Raw genomic sequence first — 17,519 nt, 5'->3', positions numbered from 1 at the left:
AGGTCTAGGGCAATTGCTATCAGTCACAGTGAGCAATCTACATCTACCTCTTGCCAAAATTTTCAGGAGCTCAGATCTGGGATTTGCGAGTCAGTCCATTACGGAAACAATGGCCAACTAGGAAGCCTGAATCACGAGTCAGAACTTACCCAATGTTTTGGAACTAGCGTAGTCGAGAGCAAAGGGTGCTGGACTGTGAGCCTGGAGACCTGGGCTTTATTCCTAGCTCTGTTACTAACCTATTTTGTGACGTTGGACAAGCCACTTCACCGTTCTGTGCCACCATATCACCTCCCACTTTTTGCCTGTCTTGTCTGTTTAGATTGTAAGATCTTTGGGGCAGGCAGTGTTTTGTAAGTTTGCACAGGACCTCATGCAATGAAATTGTTATCTCAGTTGGGATCTCCAGATGCTACTGTAATACAAATCAGGTTGGGAGGAACTGTGAATCTGACGTGGCCATCTCCATGTACTTTCCCCAGGATTATAAGCACAGCTCTGTGTATTCCATAGTCATGGAATTTACTGCAGAATCCAGCCCTTGCCACAGCACTATGCTCCAGATGGTTCTTCAGAAAGGGCAGGTTAACTTCAAACTCCATGAAGTCTGAGTTTATTTACAAAAAGGATTCCATGGACCACTTGGAGGTTTAATGATCTGGAATTTTTGCCTGAGGACTCATTTTATTTGACACTGTAGCAGTGAAAGAGCAGTGAGGCTCATCATCCTGATGCAATCAATCTTTAAGATCTCCCCCTCTCCCCAAGGTTGTAACAACCTCAGTTCAAGACTTGGCATCAATAGGGCATAATTTAGGTCTGTGACGTGTAGAAACACTGGATCTTAACTTGGAAAGCCTCGACACTGACCATAAACGGAAGAATAAAACTATTACAAAGGCTTCCATTGAGAAGGAAAGTCTACAAACACGCTGTGAATACCTGCAGGAGTTGGTCTACTCAAAAGTGATCCGACTTCTACCATACCAATTTTTTTCTATTGCATTTCAATTAAATAAGAGATAATAATTGCCACACTTTATATTGCTCAAAATACGTACAAAAGAAAAAAATCAACTAGCACATATAGCCTAGAACTCAGTGATCATAGTCCAACTGAGCACCCTATTTTACAAGCCTCATAAAACGGCAGATTGGATCTGTGCAAGCTACCAATCGCACATACTGTAATTAAAATACAAGTACTTCCTAAAATGAAATAAATGGCAACTCACTGAACGCTTAAATTATGTACGAGGAGCCACTTGTCTCATTTTGTTTCTCTGTAAAGAAAATACTCCCCTCCCCGCCCCCGTTTTAGCTAAACAGACACTATAGTACATGTTTTTACGCTCCTGCTATGCTTCTACAGAGAATGTGCAAGTTCAGAGGCTGATAATGTTAAATTTGCTTTGTCAAAGTGCACAAAGGCATTACTTAACAGCCAGGTCAGCACACTTTGGACTCTGCCATTCACAGGAACACTTGCAATACCCAGATAACATGATTGCCTCTCAGGAGACATTCCTAACCCTGGCAATTGGGCTGTCTGTATTATATACTTGCTTTAAGTTTCAGTGTAGCAAAAGAAAGTACAGAAATTAAAAACAAAACAATCACACACAAAAAGCAAGAAAATAACTTCTCAACATTGTAAACTAAAAGCTGAATCCTAGCCCTACCTGCCTCCATGGTGTGGAGCCTGCCAGCACTGGTGGACTGTATGACCCCCTCCCCACCCCAGATATGGGGGATTACACAAACCCTAAGGGCACAATCCTGCTCAGGGACAGCTGTATAGCACTTTAGTGTTGCCAACTCTTGTGATTTTATCACAAATCTCAGGTGATTTTCTTAAAGCCCTGGCTCCTGGAGTCTTGTGATTACGTGAGAATTTGGGCTTTCACGTAAAAGAAAAAATGAAAGTTTCTAGCCCTTGCAGAAGCCCATAAAGAAACCCCACATTTATTATTTCAGAAATCATTTTTAAGCCCATTTCAACATTGTGTGGAGCCTGATTCATGATTTCTCAATGCTCGGTGGTGGCAATACTGCACTTATGCAGTCACTTTATTCTTCCCTACTGCTCAAAGACTGGGTCAGAGGCTTTGCCACACCTGGTTGTTAACAGATGATGTTGCGGAAGCACAGGACATCAGAACTAACTGATATGTAGCTAAGGAGAAACACTGCGCACCACAGACTCTCCAGTCACTCCCAGGTGACAGCTCTGAAATAGAAGACAAGGCACAATCTAACTGAAGGATCCCTGTATCCCTGGTGATCAGTAGTTAGAGAGCGGGAAGGAGTGACACAGTAATACCCACCTGCCTAAAACATTTTCTACTTTTCATAATATGGGCCCTTGGATGCTGAGTGTATCCAATAACTTGGATACCCCCTTTTCTTGCCCAGATGCAGCTTAATCGGGCATTATTACAGGCTTAATGCAGTAAAATAAATGAGCTCAGCACAAGGAATGGGAGGGACTGGGACATAGGGGGCTGCTTGATGGGGCAGAAAGCTCATTTCTTTGAACTTCCGGGCCTCTAGGAAACTCCCTGAGGTCTTGAGAGTGAAGAATAACTTCACCCTCTCCCCCTTTGCTCTGGGATTGACCATCCCCTCCAGTATCAGCTGACTCAGCACAGAGTCAGTTTAGATGGCAATAAGAGGCAAATACATACTATCACTTAGCTGCATACACCAGATCATGACTTGTCTCCAACGGAACTACTGTCACAAAAAACTGATCCTTTTTAGGTTTTTTTGGTTCCTTTCCATCACAAGAGACTGTTAGTTAACACCATCTCTAGGCTACAGATGAAGGACTCTTTCCAAGTTATCTCTGAAATACACACACGACTACTAAATGCAATAGATAAAGTCAAACTACAGTTGCAGGGTATTAGCTGCTTTCTTTTCTCCACAGTGCCAGCTCTTTAAAAGATACCAGAGATTGGTTCCTTCATGAATTTCTAAATAAAGGAAGTGTACGTAGGGCTATAGCCACTCCTTGCATGTTGCACTACACTGACTGAATGGCTGTACTTCTTGGCTAAAATATCAGGGATTTGAAAGAGGAAAAAATCATGCCACAAATACAGTGCACTGCTCTAGCCAATTAAAAGCAATGCTAGTCCAATTGTTATCACATAATGGCACTCTGCCAATATATCTGAGCATATCAGCAACTTGTACTGCAGTGATGCAGAGGCAGCTCTGCTTGGAAAATTAGTTTAATGCTGGGATAATGTTGTTGTTTTAAAAAAAGAAACAAAAATTTCCAGACTGAAAGGCAGTATTCAAGCTGTGACAGTGAGGAAAGTCTTAATATCTACATGCTAATGTGCCTCACCCGTGATTGTGTCTCTGGTTACAATCTATGATTGGTAATAGCTAATACAAAATTACTTCATCTGAGCTCAAGGCCAACACAGGGAAAAAACTGTTGGGTTTTGGGCTTCATGTGAGAGATCCTAGAAGTTAAATGTGTGTGAGGGAATAGTATGCAGTGTTGTTGTATAGTAAAAGGACAGGATCAAGATGGGCCAGTGCTTAGAAAGAAGAGCTGCTCAGACAAAAGGGCTAGGATGGCAATACAGTCATGGCAATGGAAAGAAGGGTAGAGATGTCTGGAGGAAAGGCTTAATGAGAATGGGGCCAAGGACAATATGATGTCAGGAGGGATCTCTCAATAGAAAGCTGAGTGTCTTGGAATGTGATGATCAGGGCTGAAGACCAAGGCTGGGGCTGGGAGAAGTCTAGGTAACAGGAAGGGGCACACAGTTGGCCTGGGAAGTAGAAAGGAGACACTCATCACAACAGGTGCTATCTACCAGTCTGTCTTCTTCTTAATGTCATATAACAGAGGGATGGATAAGGTAAGGGGCGAGAGATAAGCAGGAAAATGAGGAGGGAAACAAAAGGTAGAAGAGGAGAGGATATAGACAAGGAGGAAAAAAAAGAGAAAAATGGAGAAAACCCATCCTGCTCAGAAAGCGTCAGGCAGCCACAGAGAGCATTTTTTCCTCAAAAACAGCTGACTCCAAGATCATGGGTAGTAGGAGAGATAAAGCATAGGTCTTACATAAAAGATACAGAAACTGGAATTTTAATGAAAATAAACCAAATGGATAGAAAGGAGGGATGTCATTTTATTTGTTCATTAAATGTTTCTACAGGACATATTTTTAACATGTGGATGGGAATGACCCAGGTCCTTACTCCAGACCTTGATTTTGGATTCTAAACCTGCCACAATTTCAGCTTCTGACCTGCTTTGGCCCTTCCACCCACTCACTCCCCACCCCCGAGGGACCCCCATTTCATATGGAATGAATTGCAAAGGCAGTGACTGTCAAATGTTCACCATAAGCTAGTCATGGTCCAAAGTCCACCACAAGGGTGCTGCACTTGGTTCTCTTGTTTCAGAGATCTACTGACAAACAGTCTCCGACTCCTTTCTCCAGTTTCCCATTTAAAAACCTTCATTGTAATAATCAGGTCTAGAGTTTTGAATTTCCATAATTACAGCTACTTTACTATGCATACCAGTGAGTGTAGTACACAGACATCTGCTAGCTATTTTACTGAATTGTTTAAAAAAAAAAGAATTCCACTAAAGCAATGGTCTCCAACCTTTTTACGCCCAAGATCACTTTTTGAATCTAAGGGCAACCCAGTATCTAGCCCGTCCCCTCCCAGAGACCCCCACCCCTTCCCCAGAGCCCCAACCCACTCACTCCTTCCCCCCTCCTCTGTTGTTTGCTCTCCCCCACCCTCACTCACTTTCACAGAGCTGGGGCAGGGGGTTGGGTTTCGGGAGGGGGTGTGGGCCCTGGGCTGGGGCCAAGAGGTTTGCAGTGTGGGAAGGGGCTCTGGGCTGAGCCAGGGCATGGAGTTTGGGTGCAGGAGAGGGCTCTGGCCTGGGCGGAGTGCTGGGGTACAGAAGGGGGGTACAGGGTGCTGGCTTTGGGAGGGGGCTCAGGGTGGGGCTTGGGTGCAGGAGCGGGTTTGGAGTGCAGGGTGGGTATGGGGTGCTGGCTCCGGGAGGGGGTTCAGGGATGGATGCGGTCTCCTGTTGGGCAGCACTTACCTCCGGTGGCTCCTGCTCAGCTGTGGGCACAGTGAGGGTAAGGCAGGCTCCCTGCCTATCCTGGCCCCACACTACTCCCGGAAGGGGCCAACGCACCCCTGTGGCCCCTGTTGGGGTGGGGGGGGAGGGAGGCACATGGCTCCGTGTGCTGCCTCTCTCTGCAAGCAGCTGCCCCCGCAGCTCTCCCAGCCAATGGGCGCTCTCCCAGCCAATGGGAGCAGGTAGGAGCAGCGCGCGGAGGGATACCCCTGTCCTCGGGCCCACAGGGCTGCACTGGCTGCTTCCAGGAGCAGCATGGGACCGGGATAGGCAAGGAGCCTGCCTTAGCAGCAGCCACAGTGCGCTGCTGGAGATCGTGATCAACCAGTCAATTGTGATCGACCAGTTGGTGACCACTGCACTAAAGCCACTTCTGCAGCTCTTCCATAGATTAAGGGCATGTCTACACTGTTGCAGGGGGTGGGGGGAAGGAAATGAGGGGGATGGTCCCGGAGCTGAATGTCTACACCACAGTTAAACAGCCCCAGAACCTGAGCCCTGAAAATCTGACTCAGCTGACACTGGCCAGCTATGGGTGTTTAATAGAACCATAGAATATCAGGGTTGGAAGGGACCTCAGGAGGTCATCTTGTCCAACCCCCTGCTCAAAGCAGGACCAATCCTCAATTTTTGCCCCGGATTCCTAAATGGCCCCCTCAAGGATTGAACTCACAACCCTGGGTTTAGCAGGCCAAGGCTCAAACCACTGAGCTATCCCTCCCAGTATAGACATATCCTTTGCTCTCCATTGCTCAGGGGTGTGAAAAATCCACATCCCCTGAGTGATGCTGTAAAACCGACCTAGCCCCTGGTGTAGACAGTGCTATCTCAATGGGAGGGGTTCTCCCGTTGACATAACTACCACCTCTCAGGGCGGTGGAGTACCTAGGCTGATGGGAGAAGCCCACCCGTCAGCATAGGCAGTATCATCACTGAACCACTACAGTGGTACAGCTGCTCCACCGCAGCGTTTAAGTGTAGACCTGCCCTTAGCAATGCTCATGGAGACCTAAATACAGCTTTCTGTGCTGCATCTATGCCCCATGGGTTTTGAACCTGCAGCAGGAGAGTTTAAATTATATCTATTTCTGTAACTTCTGGCAACCCAGTTTTACTATTGTAAAAACAGGGAGTGGCTGGTACAGTGTATCTGTAAAAACGATACATATAAAAAGGGATTTAATGGTTTCTTCTTTTATTCCTGGCTATCCAAATAGTCAGCTGTTTGTGCATACTGTAGGTGAATGCCTTTTAAACATGAAGACAGTCTCACTGCAATTCAGAATTAAAAAAATGGAGATGCTCTGTGCTCTCTCTGTTATTCAAAATGTAAGAATGTGTCAGAATAAACTTCACACGTGCACACTGCAGACAGACAAGGATTCAAATACATTAAAGGCACAAAAAGGCTGCAGTTTTCTAGAGGCAGAACAAACAAACAAAAAAATTAACGAGGGTTCCAATGCACAGTATGCAGTTCATGAATATCTCAAAGTTCCTCGGGTGTAGGATTTAAATAAGCCTTTTTGTGCAGATCACAGATCCTGGCACAGGGAACGACTCTTAAGAATTCTGAGGGATAGCTTCGAAGTTTTACCTTAGTTTTATACCAATTTAAAAAACAAACAACCCCATGAAATCCTCCTTGCAAAACAAATTCAAGTCACCATGGATCGGAGTATTAAATGAGAGAACAGAAACTTTCTGAAAGACAGTAAACAAATATGGTAGTTGACAGTTAACTGAGCAGGGGGAATCTGTGAAACTGACAATTTACTGAGAGTTGTGCCATAGACATCAATGTTAAGGTCTGCTGTCACTGAACATTTGCATTAATGATCTGGAAGAAGGAAGTAAAAAACAGCAGCCTCATCAAATTCACAAATGATACTTAATTGGTAGGGGATGCAAACACCAGTGAGGACAGAGACATTGCAGGGCTAGAAATACAGATAGGAGAAAGATAAAATTATTTGCCATTTGGGAAAATTCCAGCTAATACATATGTAGTTTTTGTGGGTTTCATTAAACCTCAACTAAACTGTTGTGACCTCCACCCTTTATTTAAAACAGCTGTGAGAGACACCTAAGCGGCCTCACCTAAAACAAAGGGGATATATGCCAGCCATCCCAGTAATTTGGACTTTTGTGAGTCAGGGTGTGTGTGAGAGACAGACAGCTTCAGCTGAAGGCCCACAGAGGCAGAATCAGATGAGGGGGAAAAAAACCAAGCACACACAGCCTGAAAGGAATGCGTGTGGCCCTAGAAGCAGCCTAGAGAGATGTTATGGGTCAGAATATTGGCTGAAAGAGTTTGGTGCTATGAGCAAGGAAGTGGTCTCCTGTGTTCGGAGAAGCAGGGCTTTGGTATTTTGCTTGATGCAGACTCGATCATCAATTTCTTGTCACTCTAGGAACAGCCTACAGGTCTCCAAACTTTAACTAGCTGGTCATATCAAAAGGAGTAACACAACCATAGATACAAAATGGGGAGGGAGGAGAAACATGGGAAACTGATGTTGGAAAAGACCTGGTGTAATAGTGGCCAACAAATCAGATATGGATATCGTACTGTATCTGCAATGGAATATGGCAGTAGAAAAGACAAATGCAATTTCAGTCACACAGACTTCATCTCTGAACAGGGATGTAATGCTGTAGTCTCTTTCTATAGAACTCTGGTGAGAACACTTCCGGAATACTCGACTCAGTTCAGAATAGTTCCCTTTCCGAGAAATATGGACAAACTGAAGGGAGATTAGGGAAGACAGAGTAGTTTGAGGGTGGTGATTTGACTTGTGAATTAAAATTAAAATAATATTCTTGGCAAAACAACAGTGTTGATGGGATTGAAGGGACATAATTACAACTATGTTGATGCTCTCCAAACGTACACATACCATATAAAGGCTACACTTACTGTCTTCCTGGGGTTTGGCTTTATTGGTAACTCAGATAACAGTGACAGAACATGAACCTCACACAAAGCTTTCTCTCCAAGTTTAGGTGTTCCCTAGGGTCTCCCTGAAGGAGTTTCCCTCTGACAGTCATTCCAACCCCCTCCAATACTCCTAGATTGGTTGTATCTGCTGTAGCCTCAGAAGCAATTACTCTGCATTAGAGCTGGTTGGGAGGGGAAAAAAGAAGGGAAATTTTGCAAGCTTTTCTTTGTGCTTGTGCCACAGACAAAGATTACAGGAGGAGCTGGTAATGACCCTTATATAGTTGCCTAACACTTTCCTTTATAAAAGATTCTTGCAACCTTTTTTTTTAGAACAAGTACCTTATTGTGTGCAAAAGGCCTTTGAAATGGGACAGGGGGTAAAAGCCCTCAGGTTAGAGAAGAGTCTTTTCTTTGTCCCATAAATTTCTATCTAGGTTTTGATGAGATATAAACTATTGAAAATCATGATTTACCTACTCACACTTGCATTTCTCAGGAAAATTATTGCAGCATCCAAATAATAAGTGAACATCGATGTTCCAAGGCTAGGCTCATGCTACTACCAAAGCAGCTGTAGCGGGAGGGATGGGAAAAAGTGAGGCAAGATTATCCTCCTCCTGCACCCTCCCTGGCATGTGGCCCCTGGGGTCCAACCCTTCTCTGCAATTACCACCTTCTCCTGCTCATGTATTTAGTTTTGTAGTTCAAATGGCAGAGGTCTATGCTCAGTGCTGAAGGTTCAGGGTTCAAAACACCACGGATGATGCATGGTGGGGGGGACTGTTTCCGTTGTACATAAGAATTCACCTTTTTTCTTACAACCCTTAGGAAGTTACATACAAAAAGACTACACTGAAAAAATGTTATTCAGGTTGCAAAGCCAAGCACTCAAAAAATTGAAAATGCGAAGTTTAAGGTTGCCTGTGCATTCTGCCTCCTTGTGCATATGCTTTATGATACAATCTTTAATTATACGGCCTCATATGATCTTTTCCACAGGACTTAACTCACTCACTACACAGGATGTATACACAAAGCGGCAGAATACAGGTTGCATGTAATCAGCTCCCGGACGGCACCCCTCACCTCCTGCACCAAATGTAATGGGGCAGAGCAGAGACTGAGAACATGGAAGTATGATGGTAAAATACTCTTTCCACTATTTAATCTATTGCAATTTACGCACACTGGGAACTTTGGAAATGTGGCTAAGAGCAAAGGCTCAAACAGCCTGAAAATAAGTGGGAGGGGGAGAAGAGTAAATATACTTGACACAGCATGCAAAATATTAATAGGTCACTATTCAACTTTTATTTGAACAAGGGTTTCATGTGACAATTGGCAGGGTTTATAATGCAACATAGTTTCTATTAAAGACAGACTAACAAGCTATTTCCATGATTTACTTAGCAAAAACAACGAGGAGTCCTTGTGGCATCTTAGAGACTAACAGATTTATTTGGGCATAAGCTTTCGTTCGTCTCTAAGGTGCCACAAAGACTCCTTGTTGTTTTTGCTGATGCAGACTAACACAGCTACCACTCTGAAACCTGTCATGATTTACTTAGGTATTTCTAATACTACTTGGATGTCTACATCTGAAATTTGTACTCTTAATGAAATACTTCCTTCCATTCGGTGTATGCTGGTTTGTTGTTGCAGGAGTGGCCACAAATAAGGCTCTGTGGCCCCTGCGCTGCACTGGAGTCTTTGTTGGGGAGACTAGCATAGGTCACAAAACAGGATTGGGGGGCAGGGGAGGGTCTATATTAGTCAGAGCCCTGATTTCTGTGGCAAAAACTGTGACTTACTTTTCTTCCCCATGAAAAGCCGTGGTATTTGTCATCCTTTCCAGCATGACTCCTGCATAAATTTGGATCTATAAATGTACAACGTAGGAGTGTATGGGGTTTTAAATAGTTGCCAACTATTAAATTATTTTTAACAATTTTAATTGTAAAAGAGTTGACTTCTCATAATTTCCAATGATAAACAATAATAATAATTTAAATATTGTGTGCCATGTCTCTTCTATTTAAAAAAAAAAATTCGTATTTTTTGCCATGCTAAATCCATGAATTTCCCCACTTTTAGTCATGACAGCCAACCAATATTAAACATGAGTTCTAGGATGATAACATTACTAGGAGTGGGGAAAAGGGCTGCAATGAAACACTTGCTTTGGGAGAGAAGGGCAAGCAGTTGGAAGGAATTACAGGAACACTAACAGATAAATAATAACTGACTAATCTTTGGCACCTACTAACCTGAAGCTATCCTTTTAAGAAAGCACTGGAAGAGATGTACTGTACCTTGTTCCGATGTCCAGCCAGCTTCCATAATCTTTAACCAAAAAGAAGAAGTGCTGTGAAATAAGAAAATAATGTTGTTTAGTATATAAACATTGCACAACTTGAAAAACAAGACTAAAACCAATGTTTTCAGGTTGTTTACTCCAGGTTTCTAAGTTTTCAAGTGGAACAAGGGCAAGACCTCCAGGAATGTTCATTTGGACTGAACTAAACAAACAGCTAAAGAGGAACAAAGGCTGATTAGTTCTAACAAGATGTGCTGTAAAAAGCACAAAGGATTTCTAATAGAGAGCATTCTTCAAGAGAAGCCCCCAAACAACTTTATTGTTTGGAACAATGGTTCTCAAATTTGGCAGTGACCTCAGAATAGGCTGCACAGCTGTTTTATAGGGACTCTACCACAGAAATCGTGTATGACCTTGGGTAACTCAGTCTCTCTGTGTGCCTCAGTCCTTCATCTGCAAGATGGGAATAATAGTACTTCCCTACCTCACAGGTATGTGTGAGGATAAATTACACTAACAAGTGCAAGATGCTCAGCTACTATGATAACTGAAGCCATATAACTACATAAAATAGATTTTTTTTTAAATTTGTCCTGATTTACAAAACACACTCATAAAGCAAACTGTTGACTTAATTAGGGTAAGCAGATACTCAGCAGGGAGGACAGTGCAACTCATATAATTTTTCATTTTACATATGCACACACATATACACACACAAAATGTTTTTCTATTTTTTGTTTAATATGTGAAATTATCAATTTTATATGGACTGAATGTCAATATTTTCCCACCTATGGCCATGACTAGCAAATTTAAATAATTAACCATTACTATACATTGCATTGTGGGGGATTTGGGTGAAACAGCAAGAAGGATTCTGGGATGGAGCCTAAAGGGACCTGGGATATAGGGTAACAGAAGAAAAAGTGTGTGTCATGTTGGGTCACAGGTAAAAATGTTTGAGAAGCTCTGTTTTACAACACAGAGAATGTGTGTATTTGTCCACTGTGTGATACAGAGATACCTCAGTCCCTCCGACTTCCCCCACCCACACCTACTGTGCTGTCACCCTGTTCCCTACTTTTACCCCTAAGCAAAATAAGACCCAGGAGAAAAACCAAGATCCTCCCAACTTCCTATGAAGCAACAGAAAAAATCTTGCCCTGCCCCCTTCTTCTTGCTCCCCCTGCACCACAGAGTGGCTAAAGAGTTTCATCCCGGGGCCTGAGTCACACAGCTACCAAGCCCTGGCTGCCTCGTCTCCCCTTTCCCTACCAGGTAGACAGTCCTGTGTGATGTGTCTTTCCCTAATGACTCTCAGGCTAGAGGAGAAGTTAGGATATGGCAGCATGGAGAAGCGGGTTATGTACTATCAGTGAAGGCGGTGCAAGACTCATCAGAAGCAGGGGTTTAGGGCAGGTAAGGACCAGCTTCGCCTCCCAGTGACCAGAAACCCTCTTTCCCATCTCCCCCACACAACAATCTTTAGTGACCAGCAAAAAACTTCAGCAATTAGCTGACATACACCTTAGGTTAAACTAGTTTCTTAAAGATTATTTCAGACAGAAATCAGGGGCAGAAGATTAAAATCAGAGACTCCACCATCTGAAAAGGAGCATTTAAAGCTGGTGGGTTGAATACAGCAAACCTTTAAAAAAATAAACTCAAAAGCTACTTTAAATTTCTAACAACTGTTCATATTTTAAAACCTTTCATGAGAGAGAACAGAATAATGATTCTCAATACTCTCCTTGAAGCGAGGTATGTGAGGAACTCAATCCATTTAAAGGATCACCCTAAAAATCTGCTGTATTTATAATGCAAGTTTAGCAATTAACTCCTTTTTCAAATAAGTACACCCAACACTTTTGGCTTCTTCTCAGAATTTGGATGCTACCTCTACTAACTGTGTGGTCAAACACCATTCTGAGTATATGCAGACAACTGAACTTGCGCCTGCAAGGTTCACCAAGTAATAGCAGAAAGAAAAAATTCCACACAGTTAGTGGCTGCATTAAGTGTTTGGTAAGAATAAGAACCATTATGCATTTCACTTTATTTTTGTTTCTATAGTCATCTTCTTTGTTTCATATATATACATATAAATACACAAACACACATCTTTGTTTCATATATACCCCCCCCCATAGTCATCTTATATATATATGAAACAAAGAAGATGACTATAGATGATATGTATACACACACACACAATTCCTGCATGTCAAAACTCTGTAGTTCATTGCATATGCGTATTTTATTAACATTTTAATTCTTTTCCTACTGAAATTATTAAATAAAAAACAGTTTATAAAAATCTTTATGTGAAAATTAGATAAAAATACTTCTAGGACCCAGCCTGTTTGTCACTCTAAGATCAAACTAGACATTCTGATGTTTTGTACCTCCTATTTCTCTTATATGGTAAAATCTCTTAAACCACACTGCAATGTGAAATGACGTAATACAAACAGCAGGTTTTGTCACTTTGAAGTAAATCTTCCAAAACAGAATGTGGGAAGTGAGAGCAAAAATAGCATAACTCCCTGCCCACTGCTTTGAGCATGTTTACCTTCCAGTCATAATATAATATAGCAATGCACTGCTATTGTCGAAGACACTTTTTAGGGAATTAATTGTGTCACTTTAAATTTGTAAAGGTTTTTTTTAAGATGTCTCTATTTAAATGATTTTGATCATGAGTCTACAAGTGGCTGGGGTGAATTTTCCCCACTGCCTCAAACAAAGAATACAATTGCTCTACAAAAGATACTTCTCATATATTTTCCAGCCCTCCGCTGATAATTCTGACAACAGGTTTGAAAAATCAGTTCAGTGTGTGACACATTTCTCTCTCTCGTTTTTTCTTTTTTCTTCTGGCAGCAGGCAAGAAACTGCTGAAAAATTAACTAGACCAGGCACCCAGGTAAATCTGGCATTCCCTCGTGCTCTCATACTGTTAACCTGAACATTTGATTTGAAATACATTAAAAACCAGGAATACTAGCTTTACAACAGCAGAGTGAAAGAAATGAAGTAAAAAAGAATTATGCCTCTTAAGAAGCATTCCTTACATGACATACAAAGCGTGAAGATGGGGATTTTTATCTGTAAATTACACCAGGATTTTGATTCAATTCACTGCCCTAGTTCTGAAAACTTTGAAGTCTGTAACTAATTCAGATATCTCTTGATTGAATTAGCTGAGCACTCTGCTTTCTTGATCTTATTTGCACAGAATGTCCAATAGTAGCTTACCAAAGCCATAATGTCTGAAATCACAAGAACGAGGAGGAAAAGGCTGCAAAAAAGGAGAGACCATAATTCTTAATTGATAGCCACAGACACAATTACAAAGTTATTAGAATCCCAAGTATAAATATGAATTATTATATATATTACATTACTTCTTGCAGTTGGCTTTCATTCTTTGAGAGATACGTTTCCAAAGCACTTTGTGGGAAAAGTTAACACACAAAACAGGGCTGATATGCCTAACATGTTTGGAACATATAATTTTATCACGATGCTTTGAAAAGAGACTTATTCATTAATGTAATTACAGTTTCAGAATAGGGTACCCCAAAAGTGAGTTATTTGTCAGCAAACCTGAGTGGCCTGTCAAATGATGACTGCTGCTGATATTTTAAAAGAATATTAAAAACAGTTTAAAAATCATAAAAAGAAAAGGAGTACTTGTGGCACCTTAGAGACTAACCAATTTATTTGAGCATAAGCTTTCGTGAGCTGGATGCATCCGATGAAGTGAGCTGCAGCTCACGAAAGCTTATGCTCAAATAAATTGGTTAGTCTCTAAGGTGCCACAAGTACTCCTTTTCTTTTTGCGAATACAGACTAACACGGCTGCTACTCTGAAACCTTTAAAAATCATGGCATCTGTAACCGTGTATACTGCGAATGCACAGTGGGTGACATCCACTCCTTACAGCACAAGTTCTATGCACCACTTCAAACCCTCAGAGTAGGAAGGCTTGGAAGCTCCAGAAGGATTCAAGAACAACAAAAATGCTTGTGAGCATAAAATTCTCTTGAATATTCTTCATAAAGAGCTGACCGAATCTGTGCTGACAAACCGGTCTTACTGGGTGGACAGCTGCTAAATGAGATTACGTGAGCCGCTCCTCCAGCACCTTGACTGACTGAGAGTAAAAGTGCTCCAGAAGTTTCCAAAAGCTTTGGCAGAGTGCTCCTAAATCCCTTGAATGCACAAAAACCCAGGAGTGTGAACCTGCAGTATGTAGGATTACTTTTGGAAATGTAGATTTCAGCAAGTAAAATGACTAAGTGGGAGGAAGTAGAACTAATAAAGCTTTTTCATTTTCTTAATATTTTACTCTTTACATTAAGTTTTTGAAGTAGTAGATCACATGAAAGCAGTTATTAATGACTGGCTTGTCAGTTAATAGCATTAGAGCAATGCTGCAAAGAGCTGACCCACTAGCAGGCACATCATTAACTGTAATAGTTTAATGTATACAGCATTATCATTATAAAATATAATCAATTTACAATGTGAAACTTCATTAGAAAACATATATCATAGTGCTCTGCAAGCATCAGCTAGCAGGCCCTAAAAACTGATTTATCCCTTTGAGAAAGCTGAGTTTAGTGCTATATTTTCTAGTACTGTCTTGATAAACCAATTATGCTTCATTAGTTAATAAAGATGTGGCAAATTCACTATTTTCTGATTCGTCTACAAGCATCTTTTCCATTGGAAACTTCGTATTGATTTAAATAGCCAGCGATGTCACAATCTTGCAATATCTAGCAAGTGCTCAGCTAAGGTACCACATTGATGGGAGATGTAGAAGAGCCCACACAGACAGAATATTCTCATGAAGAGCATGAAGTATGCTTCCTACAGTGAGCAGAGCGATTGAAGGCTATTCATGTGCCTAGCAAAAACCTCGCCTCTTGACAGGTACAAACATACCTACCTGGAAAGCAGCAAGGATTTTACAAAAGAAGAACAGTGCTAATCTCAGTGCTCTCTTTTCAAAAAGATAAAGTTAAAAGAACGCTATTCTGGTTGCAAGTCAAGCCCCTGGAAGTTAGGAAATGCCAGAATTAAGGTTGCCTGTGGAACTTTAATTTGCCCCCTTTGTGCATATGCATTCTGACACAGTCTTTAATTACACGATGACAAGCTATTTTTTTCCATAGAACTTATGTCCCATTAAGTAGGGGGATGGACCTATTTGGGATTATTAGGATTGGGTTATAAAGGGGGCTGTTGCATATCAGAAGTTGGAAAGCATATCGTGAATGAAGCAGGGGGTGGCAGAAAGAGCAAGCATGGTCTCATGGTTCAGGCAATTAACTGCAGATCTGGAGAACTGGATTCTCTCCCTTCCACTGGCACCGAGTTCCTGTGTGAGGCTGGGCAAGTCACGTAAACCCAACTTTTCACAAGTTGTCACTAATTGCATATTCTGCATTTTTTGGTGCCCAACCTGAGACTCTGATGTCTGATTTGCTGAAGTGCGAGCACTCACACCTGCAAATTGAGTAAGTGACACCTGTGCTTTGAGTATATAATTGTAAGTACTCAGAAAAATCATCTCTTTTTTGTCTCAGACTGAGCACTCAAAAGGAGTGGAAATGTTTTACTTTAATAATCGCCATACCTCAGTTCTCCATCTGTAAAATGGGGATAATAATGCCCTCTCACCTTACAGGAGTGTTGCAGAGATTGACTGATTAATGTTTGTGAAGTTACTATATTGATAGGCTCTGCAGAAAAGCCCATGAGGATATTAATAATTCTCTTTTCAGAGCAAGGTTGGAATAATGAGCAGTAAAAAAAAGGCCTGGGGCGATAAACTGAACAGGCAGGGTCCTATGGAAAAAATACCATATGAAATGCATTTAAAGATTATATCAGAATGCATACACACACGGAGGTGACTAAAGTTGCACATGCAACCTTAACTGTGGTATTTTCTAACTTCTGAGGGCTTGATTTTGAAACCTTACTAGTGTTCTTTTAATGTAGCTTTTCGTGTGTAATTCTTTAGGTTTTTAAAAAAGAAAACTGAAAAAACAATAACTCCATCATATGGAATCGTATTGACATCCAGATGGGTCATTGGCAGGGTTGGAACCTTTAGATCACAGAGACCTCTATCACTTGAGCTAATGGAGTAACTGATAGTAGTAGGTTGATATCCTCTACGTTAAGCAGCACTAAAGTGGGTGAGACATATGGGTTTCATATATATTTGCTGACAGCAGAGGAATGGCGAGACTCAGGAATCTGGGTTTCCATTCCAGGCTCTGGAGGGGAGTATGCTCTAAATTGCTATGCAAGGGCAGAAACAAAATCCATAATGAAAGTGTCTGGTCAAAGACTTGTTTGCGTTTTTTTTAAAAAAGCACTCAATTTGCGGTGAGGTCAGTGCTATGAAGTTTTCATTTAGCTAGCTTGTACATTGTTTATTTAAAAATATATTTGTACTATATGGAGAGATGCAATTTAAAACATGAAATTCTAATTTAAATATTGCTTACTTTTTCTACATTAAGTTTGTTTGTATCTTTTATGTTTTAAATGCAGAAAACAAAATGTTTGATCATTCATACTGGGCCAAACTTTAAAATCCACCATAATTTTTTACTCATTTGTTATTGAGGCAAACTCCCACTGAAGCCTGTGTAAGCAGTGAGCAAAAAGTGAGCTATGTCATCAGAGGGGCTCATTGGTTAGTTTAGTCTGATACCTGATAAATCCAAATTCTTTCAAAGCAAGTGGACTGATGTACAAATGAAGTCTGATTCGGGGTATTTCACACCCTTACTAATTATACTGTTTAGCTGATTTCCACAATCAAACCCACACCATCTACTGCAGTAATATAACATTTGCTATACCTTTTAGAAGATAACTGGGTTGTGACTTGAACAGCTTCAAAAGCACACGACACAAGAACAAAAGGGATTACAATCTGTTTAAAACATAAATTACATTATGGTTTAGAGCAACATTTTTAAAACAGCCTATCAGAACATCACTAATGGTCATGGAAACATTTTCCCCCTTTTCAAATTGCCATTATGGGAAGCTTCATTGTAGCACACGTAAAAAATAAAATACT

At 41.3% G+C, this 17,519-nt stretch overlaps 1 protein-coding gene across 8 annotated transcripts in view; it reads right to left on the bottom strand.

Annotated features, from left to right (window-relative positions):
• PIGN (phosphatidylinositol glycan anchor biosynthesis class N) overlaps window positions 1–17,519 on the bottom strand; it is a 169,918-nt gene that overhangs the window by 17,410 nt on the left and 134,989 nt on the right. For 6 of the 8 annotated variants that reach the window (XM_073332239.2, XM_073332240.2, XM_073332238.2 and 3 more), the window contains 3 exons: window positions 17,296–17,369; window positions 13,660–13,702; window positions 10,394–10,446 (listed from right to left, as the gene is read on the bottom strand). In XM_073332239.2, coding sequence (XP_073188340.1) covers window positions 10,394–10,446; window positions 13,660–13,702; window positions 17,296–17,369 — 170 coding nt within the window. Of the gene's footprint in view, window positions 1–281; window positions 416–9,892; window positions 9,961–10,393; window positions 10,447–13,659; window positions 13,703–17,295; window positions 17,370–17,519 lie in introns of those variants that run through there. The other 2 variants (XM_073332242.2, XM_078851633.1) reach the window with 2 other exon arrangements.

This window comes from Lepidochelys kempii, chromosome 2, assembly GCF_965140285.1.
Source record: "Lepidochelys kempii isolate rLepKem1 chromosome 2, rLepKem1.hap1, whole genome shotgun sequence".
Taxonomy (NCBI): domain Eukaryota; kingdom Metazoa; phylum Chordata; order Testudines; family Cheloniidae; genus Lepidochelys; species Lepidochelys kempii.
The sequence above is the reverse complement of the archived record's forward strand: the minus strand, read 5'-3'. Positions and strand labels throughout refer to the sequence as shown.